General features: G+C 34.4%; 1 protein-coding gene and 1 pseudogene across 1 annotated transcript; both read left to right on the top strand.

Annotated features, from left to right (window-relative positions):
- Positions 1–1,385: 1,385 nt before the first annotated feature.
- On the top strand, positions 1,386–2,519 carry LOC106334047 (annotated as a pseudogene).
- A 1,598-nt stretch (positions 2,520–4,117) lies between these two features.
- Positions 4,118–6,115, top strand: LOC106330074 (zinc finger BED domain-containing protein RICESLEEPER 2-like). Its single transcript, XM_013768632.1, has 3 exons — positions 4,118–4,501; positions 4,573–5,940; positions 6,023–6,115. The coding sequence occupies exons 1-3, from the start codon at positions 4,118–4,120 to the stop codon at positions 6,113–6,115; spliced, it is 1,845 nt and encodes a 614-aa protein (XP_013624086.1).
- Positions 6,116–10,604: the final 4,489 nt, after the last annotated feature.

Here is a 10,604-nt window from a genome sequence, read left to right as displayed (position 1 = left end):
TCCGACGACTTAATTTTTTTGGATTTGGTCGGAAATTTGTCAGTATTCCGTCGCAAATGTCCGACGACCTTGGTGTCCGTCGGAAGATCCGTCGGAATTCGGTGTGTTTTCTTGTAGTGTTATCGATACGCTTCCATTGCTGATTCACAAGTTTGGGAAGAGACTGGCGACATGAAGGTCTCTCTCTATCGTCTTCTCAAGCATGTAGCTTCTTTTGTAACCTAACAAAGTTTTTCCTGTTTTAACCAATGTAGATGTCATAACTTGCTAGATACTTCGGGTTAGGAGATCAAACGCACAGGTAAAAAATCTCTTGTTTTCACCTCTTGTTTTAGGACTAAACGTTGGATATGATTCACCAGGAGCTTAGATGATGCTCGGATGACCCTTGAAGTTCTTAAGTGCATGTGCAACCGTCTCGTTGCTGGTAATGTTGATATTCTCCTTTCCGTAACTTCAATGATCAGAAACTCACATAATAATGGCTTAAAAGTCCACACTTGGTTGCAGGATGACATCCTTAAAGAAACAAGCAGGCTTACCCCAAGTGACACATCTTGTGGTGAATCAGATCCATCTGATATAACCACTTTGATAAGTAAAACACACATTGGAACAGATGAAGCAAAAACTGGAAGACATCAGGATGAGTCAACTCCTTCACCTGATCCGGTTACCAAAGATGAAGAAGCTATATTGAAATAAAAGCTTTATTGACTCAAGTTGTGCTGACATTTAATTTCTTTTTAGTCCTAGTTTATCGTGACAGGTAGACAGGATTAACATTGAATATCCGTAGGTCTTGCTCTTAATTAGGATCAATACTAATTAGATACTCATTATCATCACGAGCAGGATTGAAATGACATTGTGATTGCATGCTTTAATTACTTTTCTAAGACAAATGTGATCATCAGTCTATGCATAATTTTAGGATATGTCAGCTTTCTACAAGTTGCTATCCCTTAATACAATCAGTGCTCATTCATTTCAAGGGAAGAAAGCTTCTGATATGGTGATTTAGACAATCACAAGTCTCTTCTTAACATCATGCACAGCCACAGAGAACATACAAGAGCTTGTTCATTGAACCCGATACTACAAATGCTGATTTGTAGTTATATATTTAAATTTTGATTAAAAATAAAACAATTGTAATTAAATAGAAAAGCCTCTCTATGAGTTACTCATAATATTTTCATATTCTTTTTTAATATTTTTTTTATTATTTATCTTATTATAAATTCGTGAGTCTATTAGTTGGGCATATCTAAAATAATAGAGAAACAATAAGGGTCTCGCAGTAATTTTCCTCAGCTCGCAGCCGATTACAATTAGGGTTCATAATTTTCTTCTCCTTTCTTGTAACTTCTCGCTCTGTTGTTCAGAACTCTAGAACAAATTCGATAGTGGAGATTTGTAGCTTGGATATTCACGCGAAGATGAACTTTTATGAAAGAGATGGACATAATGAGCCTTATGATACAAGCAATAGCTCGAGGAAGAAGAACATGAAGAGATTGGGAGGCGGTGGTCTTTCTCTCCAAACGTTCGCCAATTTGAAGTCGAAGAACAGTCACTACAACCCTGCTTTCATCAGTAAGTGACTCTTCTCACTTACCCTATTCGAAATACATGATCTTTTTCACTAAAACTTTTAACTAGTCCTCGTGATGGAGCTAGCTGCCTTTTGCTGATGTGAGTATTAGGAGGAACGTTAGCTCTAGGATGATGATATGTTTCATACAGTGTGCATGTAGTATGTGTGATGATTAGAAGAAGTAGAGGATATATAATTAGTAACTGAGTATGTTTATTGTATTAAGCATCAGAAGAGAACTATTTGGAGCTCCTTATGGATTCAGACTAGGAGTGAAGTAAAGCTTGAAGGAGTTTTATTTCTTTTGCGATGAACTCTAACTTTTATCTTTTCAGAAAAACAAACAGAGTTCTACAAGAATGCCAAGTATGTGAGCAAGTTCAGGGAGTCTATATATGAAGCAGCATGACAAAGAGGTGAAGCTGCAGAGCTTTCGTGAAGAGGAGGATGAGACTGGAGAGAGTAGTAAAGTGGTAGGTGATGATGATAAGCGCAAGGGTAATTCTCACAAGAGAATTGGTGTAGAGGAGGTGTACAAGCAGACACGTGAAGATATGGAGAAATCAAGGATTGAGAGAGAAGCTGCACTTCAGGCGAAGAAAGAAGCCAAAGAAGAGGCTGAGTCGCGGAGGAGAGTAGCAAAGGGGAAAATGATGAGAAAGACACGACATGGTCAGCCTGTAATGAAATACAGAATAGAGCATCTTCTTGAATCAATCAAGAAATCTGCTGAAAACGATAGTAGCAGAACCGCATGACCACCTCGTGTTCAAGACAGCCTTGCTTTCAGTTCTGGTATGTTGTGTTGTTTTGAGGTAAACGTTTGTTGTTTTTGGATAGGCTTTGCAGGTATCATCAGTACATTGGTGTTTGTTGTTTCTTTTCATAAATTCTGATTTGCAGTTTAGTTAAAAGATAAAGTTATACCATTTGTAGTTTTTCATAAACTCTTTTTACTTTTTGGAAAATATAAAAGTTAGAGATCATCGCACAAGAGATAAAACTCCTTCAATCACACTTCAAGGAACTCCAAATAGTTACTAACTAGGATAAGACCTACGCAAGAATAATTATAAAAATGTATACTGTAATGTATATAAAATAACATACATATATTCATATATTTGATCGGTTATGTATGTAATCACTTAGGATTGATTCAAAAGCTTTGCAATGCATGGTAATAGACCAGCATTTAAAATTTAGATATTAGATCATAAAAATAAAATTAACAAATTGTTTGGTCGGACCAATCGAAATTAATATAGTATTAGCTAAGTTTTTTTAAAAAAATTGTCCGAGTCGAGACGATGTCGTTCCATTAATTTAGAATTTTGTTCCCTTCATTTGATCATTGACAAAAAGAAAAAGGGATTCGGTTTTATCAGTTGTCAGAGAACACCCTCTACTAGTGTTTTTTTTTTTTAAAATTTCACATCTTTTAAACTGAAATTTGATCTTTGCGTTATTAATCTCCCGATCTACTTTTGTCTCAAGTGAAGATCTGTATGCGAAACAGAAGACCCTAAATAAACACTCGTTTATGAGACCTTCAAAACTCTACATATATGAAAACAAATCTCAGGTTGGTATCTCCATTTTTTGACAAATCTGTTATTATGCATCAAAATAAAATGTGTTAAAATTCCATCTTATGCATATTGTTTATATAGTATAAGTGAGTAGGGGAAAATCGGCTAATTCCTACGTCGACAAAGTCCAGCGGTCCCGATCAATACATGAACACGTAAGTTGTGCAGATACATACATCCATATATACGCAGATAATTCAAATTTAATACATCAACTAAAAAAGTTTGGATTTTACATACATTGACCAATTAACCGTTAGAAAAAAAAAATGTAATTTGAGCTGGCTGTTATGTATTGCTTACGTGGTTTTTTCAATTTAAATAAATAATAAATAATAACTTATTAAAAAATTCTGTTACTTAAAGTAAGTAGGGGAGACTCAAACCCGGGTTCCAAAAACCTCTCATCTCTGAACTTAGCCCTGGGCATAAAATCCGTACCCGACGACCCGATCCGATACCGACCCGAAAAACCCAGTTCGGATCCTTGCCCGACCCGTCTAAAATACCCTATTGGGTAGCCTTGTTCAAGACCCGAAGAACCGATACCCGGTCTGATCTTACCCGATACCCGGTCGGTTTTTCTAAGACCCGAAACATGCTAAGCGCCTAAGCTACCTAAATCCCTAATCCTTTCCTGATTCCTCTACTTTCCATTTATCTCTCAAATCGATTCCACTTCCCAAATTCTCGTTTCCACTTCCCGAAATTTAAGCGATACTCAATCAATATTGTATATCTCGTTTGATTCAACCACAAACTGGAACCAAGGCGCCAATTTCGAAGCTCAGCGTCGTCTCCTCCATCAGAGGCGTCTCGGTCTCGTAGTCGATCGAAGCTAACTCTCGAACTCGGTCCTCTTGTTCAATTTGGAGTTGTTGTTTCAAGTTCTTGTTTGTAATTTTTTCTTTTGTGTATCATATAGATGGCGTCTTGTGAACATCCAGAGGCGACAGTTGATCCAATGTGCGATGATGGTGATGATACTAATGCTTCCGGAGATGAAGTTCGGACACCAATTTCTCGAAATAAAAACAAGCGTAAAGAAACAGATGAAGGCGGTAGTTCAAAGAAAGCTAGATCATGGGTGTGGGATCATTTCACCAAAAAGATAGAAGATAAGGACAGAGCTAGTTGCAACTACTGTGGGAAAGAGATGGCAAGTGCGAGCAAGTCTGGAACAACTAGCTTGTCAAAGCATTTGAATCTCGCTTGCAAGAGTTTCCAGGTGTGGCAAGCAGCGAATAGGTTTGGTACACAAGGTGTGATGTCTCCAGTCGGTGAAGATGGTGATCTTATGGTGTGCAAGGTATCTAAAACAGTCTTTAGGGAAGCTACAAACGAGATGATGGTCTTGGGAGAGTTATGTATGTGAAAAAGAAAGAGGCGATGAAGAAGATACTTGGAGAGAACAAGCAAAGGCTTTCATTGACTACTGACATTTGGACTGCGCCTTATACAAGAGCAAGCTACATGGTAATCACAGCTCACTTCGTAGATGCTGGATGGAAGTTAAGGAAGCTCATCATTGGATTCAAGAACGTTGTTGATCATAAAGGATCAACTATCTCTAAGGTTCTTCTTGATTGTTTAGAAGAATGGGGTATCAAAAGAGTGTTTTGCATCACTGTGGATAACGCTACAGCTAATGGTTCAGCTATGACAAGATTTAAGGAAGGTTTCAAGGAGATTGGAGATGATGTGATGGTTCTAGAAGGTCGTTTTCTACATATTCGCTGTGATACTCACGTTTTGAATCTTATTGTCAAGGAGGGTTTGCGGGAAGCTGACAACAGTATAAATGCAATTCGAAATGGTATTTTGTATGTGAGGTCTTCAACGCAGAGACAAATAGCCTTTGAGCAGCGTGTTGAGTCAGGAAAACTTCAGCGAGGAAGCTTGCCTCTGGATGTCACCACGAGATGGAACTCCACGTATCTGATGCTAGAGCAGGCAATGAAGTTTAAAGTGGCTTTTGAGAAGATGGAAGCAGAAGACAAGCCATATAATGATTACTTCAACGAGTTTGTGCAAGGAGAGAAACGAATTGGACCACCAACTAAAGTGGATTGGGAAGCTGTTGATAGGTTAGTCCAGTTCTTAATCATTTTCTACCAAGCTACATTGGTTTTGTCAGCTTCAACTTCAGTCTGTGCGCACAAGTTTTATCACGCTATCTACACAGTCACGAGAAATATTAGTGGGTTAAGCACTGCTCCTGGTCCTAATGCAATATTGAGGTCTAAAGCTGCATCTATGCTAGGAAAATTAGGCAAGTATTGGGATCCATTTGGGGAGAAAGTGGAGATGAATAAACTCATCATTGTAGCTGGTGTTCTTGACCCAACGAAGAAGATGAAGTTTGTAACTAAATGTTTTGAGAACTTGTATGGAAAAGAGAGTGTTGAGGCGACTCAGTTAGCTAAAGAAACCGAAGACATTTTGAGGGATTTGTTCAATGAGTACAACAGCATTTACAACGCGAACAAGAATGGAGGGCCAGGGTCCACTATTGCGTCTCATCATAGTCAGTCTCAAGGTACCTCTTCTCAGTCTCAAGATCTGTTTGTTGAAGAAGTATCTCAGAGAACAGTACTTGGGAATGGTGTTGCATATGAGAGCATGAATGACATCTATGAGGAGCTTGGCCAAGAAGCTGGTTTTCAGGAAAAGACAAACGAGTTGGATATCTATTTGAAAGAGAGTGCGGAGAATCATCATGTGATGAATGGTACAGAGTATGATGTNGTAAGTATCCGGTTCTATCACTATTAGCTAGGGATGCATTTGCAATGCAAGTGAGTTCTGTTGCTTCTGAATCTGCTTTTAGCACAAGTGGTCGAGTTTTGGATCCAAGCTGAAGCTGCTTGACACATTACATGATAGAAGTGTTAATGTGCACCGAGCAATGGCTAAAATGTGAAATTAAAGTCAGTGACAGAGGAATTATAAGACAAGAACAACTACTTAAGGAGGTGGAGGCAGAAGATGATCTTATGAGAGGTAATTTCGAATCTCTGTTATTATTTTTTCCAAGTTTTATGTATGTTTGACTGCTTGTTACTAGCTTGTTACTTGTAATTTACTAACCTTTAGTTTTTTTCATTTTATTAGAATTTGAACCTGGTTTTAGGCATGACTCATGAGTGAAGAAATGGCAGCAATGGTAAGCCGTAAGCTTGTTAGTTGTTACTTGTCATTCTTTGTAGTTTGTACTTTTTAATCTGAATGTTACTTGTCATTCTTTGTACTTGTCGTTCTTAATGTTCTTACTTCTTAGTTTCAGGTGGTAGAGAGTAGAGAGTAGATCAGTAGAGACTTAAGAGATGGAAACTGATTACTCGCTTCTCGTGTACTGGAAAATGATTCTCCATGTCTCAGTCTTGTTTGTTTTCCCCTTTGTTTCGCTTTGGACATTTGCCTTGGTGTTGTTTTTGTGTTTTCAGAACCTTTATGTTTCAGTTTGTGATGTTTTTATTTGACTTTGTCGTGTTGGATTGTGGAACATGGAAGTTTGAATTTGATGTTTTAAACGTTTATTGATATGTATGGTTCTGATCTGTGTTAAACATGCTCATTTGTCAAGTTCAATTGTGGTATAGTATAGGTTTTAAAGTAGGTAATGTCATGGAAGTGGTGTAATTTTCGGGTTATCCGTAGGACCCGATCCGAAATTTTCGAATTTTACCCGAAACCGATGAATTTTACCCGAAACCGACCCGACCCCGAAGGAAACCGAAATTATCGGGTTTTTACGGTTCTCTGAAAACCTGACCCGGACCGATCCGACCCCGACAAGACCCGAACCGACCCCGAACCGATAAATTCAAATTACCCGATTGGGTCCTAAAATACAAGATCCGAAAGACCCGGACCCGAGACGACCCGACCCGAACCCGACCCGACCCGAACCCGACCCGAAGACCCGAATGCCCAGGGCTATCTGAACTAAACAAATATGCCAAGCTCGATCTATTGTTTTATTCACCTATTATTTCCTATTTATCAATATAGATATTTAATTCAGATTTTCCATCTTCTTCCTCTTCATGTGTCTGTAATTATCACTGTTTTTTTTTCTGTAACTATCAATGTATCATCAAAACAAAAAAAAAATCCTCAATATTTCAGTAAAATCTACGCTAGTGTTAAATCTACTATGTAAAGTTTCTATGGAAGAAACGAGAAGAGTTATTTCATGGGATTTGAACTATAATGTGATGCTTTTAAGTGTACATCTATACAAAAAACTTACAAATAAGCAAGATCCTATAACGAAGCTTATTTGAGTCACATAAGATCTACTGTTCTCTATAGAACAAACAAAAATAATTCATTTAAACTGGTAAATAAGCAAGACACATATGTTGCAAGCAAATACGAATTTCTAAAAAAAAAAAAGTTAAATCTCTTTAAATTCTGAACACGAGAATTAAACTATGCATCTTTCTTTAAACCAAAAAAACTATTCATCTTTCATCGTTTGATTATTTTCCAGACGAATTGACTTATTGGTTTTGTTTGGATGATGAGACAGACGTGGAAGAAGAAGATGGAACGTCTGAATGAATTAAACTGTTTTTTTTTTGTTTGGATGATAATTACAGACACATGATTTTACCAACAAATAAAAAAAAATTACAGACACATAAAGAGGAAGAAGATGGAAAAACTGAATAAAATATTTATTAGAGATAAAGAGGAAATAATAGGTGAGTAAAACAGTAGATCAAGCTTGGCATATTGGTTTAACTCGAGATTAAAAACCCCTTTGTGCATGCGTTCGAGTATCCCCTACTACCTAATTAAAAACTATTTTAATGAGTTATTAATTATTTAAATAAAAAAAAGCCACATAATATATTTTATTGACAGGTAAGCGATACATAACAGACATTTCATTTTCCCTCACTTTTGGCTAACAGTTAATTTGGTCAATGTATGAAAAACTGATTTTTTTAGTTCATGTATGAAATTTAAAGTATCTGCGTGCTAATGTATGTATTTGCACAAGTCACATGTTTATGTACTGACCGGGATCGTCGGACCTTGTTGATGTAGGAATTAGCCGATTTCCGGTAAGTAGAGTATTTGAATACACAGAGTATATAATGATACTCATTAATGTTCAAATCGTATATACCTTACAAAATATGTAGATCACTTAATGTCTGAAAAATATTATGGCAAAACTAACATATTAGGATAACACATTAGATCCTTACTATTTAATCTATATATCTTGTATCTGGAAACGAACAATATTAAATCATATATAAACTTGCATACCAAGCCAAAAGGATATAGACATCTCCTAAATTTAAGGATTGATTATGACTAACTATCAAACAAAATCATGTATTTGGAAAAAAAGTATATAGTTAATATATTAAATATTAATTTGATACTATTGAATAATGAGTTACCATAAAAAAATCCACAAAACTTGTATTTCACGAATATTGTGGACCTTAGTTTGTATGATGGATAATTACAGCAATACCTTTAACTAATCAAATATATATAATTTCCATTATTAATTTTCTTTATACTTTTTTTCTAATAAACTATATAATAAAGAACATTTGTATGATGTGATTCATGAAAAAGAGAGTTCACAAAATAATTTGATTTTAAAGTAAAGAATTAATCTTCTCTTTTAATAGATAACAAGGTAATTGCTCACACCTTGTGCGGCTGATATATTATCCAGTATTAAATCTAACATATGTGTTCGTATTTTAATTTTTCATCAGGGTGATAATTAATTTAGTACTTTTTATGTGTTATTCTTACGTTTAAACATTTGAAATTTGGGCCTATTGCACTATCTTATTTTATATTCTTTATGGCTTTTTATTATTAAGATATTGAGAGAAATTAATCCAAACGACAGATTCTTTATATTTCTTGTTTCTCTTATCTTTCTTATTACATCTCCTTTAGCCTTTTGATCTATTTCTTTCTCTTTTTCTGATTCTAGTTTTTTTTGTTCCAGTAATATATCATTACTTAGTTTTTCTTTCTTGTCTCCGCCATCGTTGCTCAAGAAGTGTCTCTGCTTTAAACTCATAGTAATTCTTCTATTCTTCTTCTTTTTCTAGATGGCATCATGCGATATCACGGGATAAAATCATTTAAATATATTTGCGGTAAATAATTTTTGTATATATTTGAATTTATAATACTTTTGATTGTTGATAAAAATTGATAGAGAAATTTTGATTAGTTAATAACTGAAGAATAACATTCAATTTTATTTCATTATATTAATCATATTAACACATGTATCACATAATTATGAAAAAAAATAAAAATTATAAAGAGAAACTACCATATGAGTTTTTTTTTTGTTTTTGAAACTGACTACCATATATGAGTTGTATATATATATATATATATATATATATATATATATATATATATATCTAATATTTAATTTTAAAAAGATTTTATTATAATACTTGTATATATAATATAAATTTATTTTGGGATTTAAAATAATATTAATTACTAAGTATAGTTTAGTTGTGTACACAATTAATCAATAAGTCGGAAAAAACATAATTAATCAATAATATTAGATTAACTTCAATACATTTATAATATAAGATCCTACTTAACATTCTCAAGAAATTGGTATGTATATTTGATGTTATATTAAACACGTTGAAACCGTTGATCAATTCACGTAAATAATACTCTATATGAGAATTTATATTAAACACAAAATACCTAGCCACAACATTAGAGATGTTTCCATTGCATCCGCCACAATGAAACAGAGGTGGACTATCATCATCAAGTTCATCTTCAAATGGATGAACTGTCGTCCTACAAGTACCATACGCAACAAAATACCACTTTGGAGTGGTTTCAATATTAAAAATTAATCTTGCAAACCGTAACACATTTTCCCACTTATAAAACAAACAAAACAACTTTATATAAAACTGAACTCATCGATAACTTCAGTGGACATTCCTTAGTTGTAACCATAAATATTTAAAAAGTACGACATACCTCATTCGATGCATTCAATATGCACGGATATATTTTAGGGAAAACTGTTTTTTTAGAGCAAAAAAATAGTAATTATGTCCCTTTAGACTAATCTATATTTTGTGTCATATTTTTCTATAATACCCTTAAATATTATGAAAATAATTTTAATAAATAGTTTTACGAACAAAAAAAATTTGGAAAAATAGTAACATTTGTTAAAATATCTATATGAACTTAATGGTATATTTTCCAGTTATAAAAAAGTTAAAATTATAAATTTCAGATTATGTTCTAAAAAAAGTAGAAATGACATTCTACGAAGTAGAAAACGAAATCTACTTTTTTCATTGAAACTACAATGTTTAGAATACATGATCTACGTAAATAGGAGTATTCTACAAATATGT

Source organism: Brassica oleracea, chromosome C3, assembly GCF_000695525.1.
Source record: "Brassica oleracea var. oleracea cultivar TO1000 chromosome C3, BOL, whole genome shotgun sequence".
NCBI classification, from domain to species: domain Eukaryota; kingdom Viridiplantae; phylum Streptophyta; class Magnoliopsida; order Brassicales; family Brassicaceae; genus Brassica; species Brassica oleracea.
The sequence above is the reverse complement of the archived record's forward strand: the minus strand, read 5'-3'. Positions and strand labels throughout refer to the sequence as shown.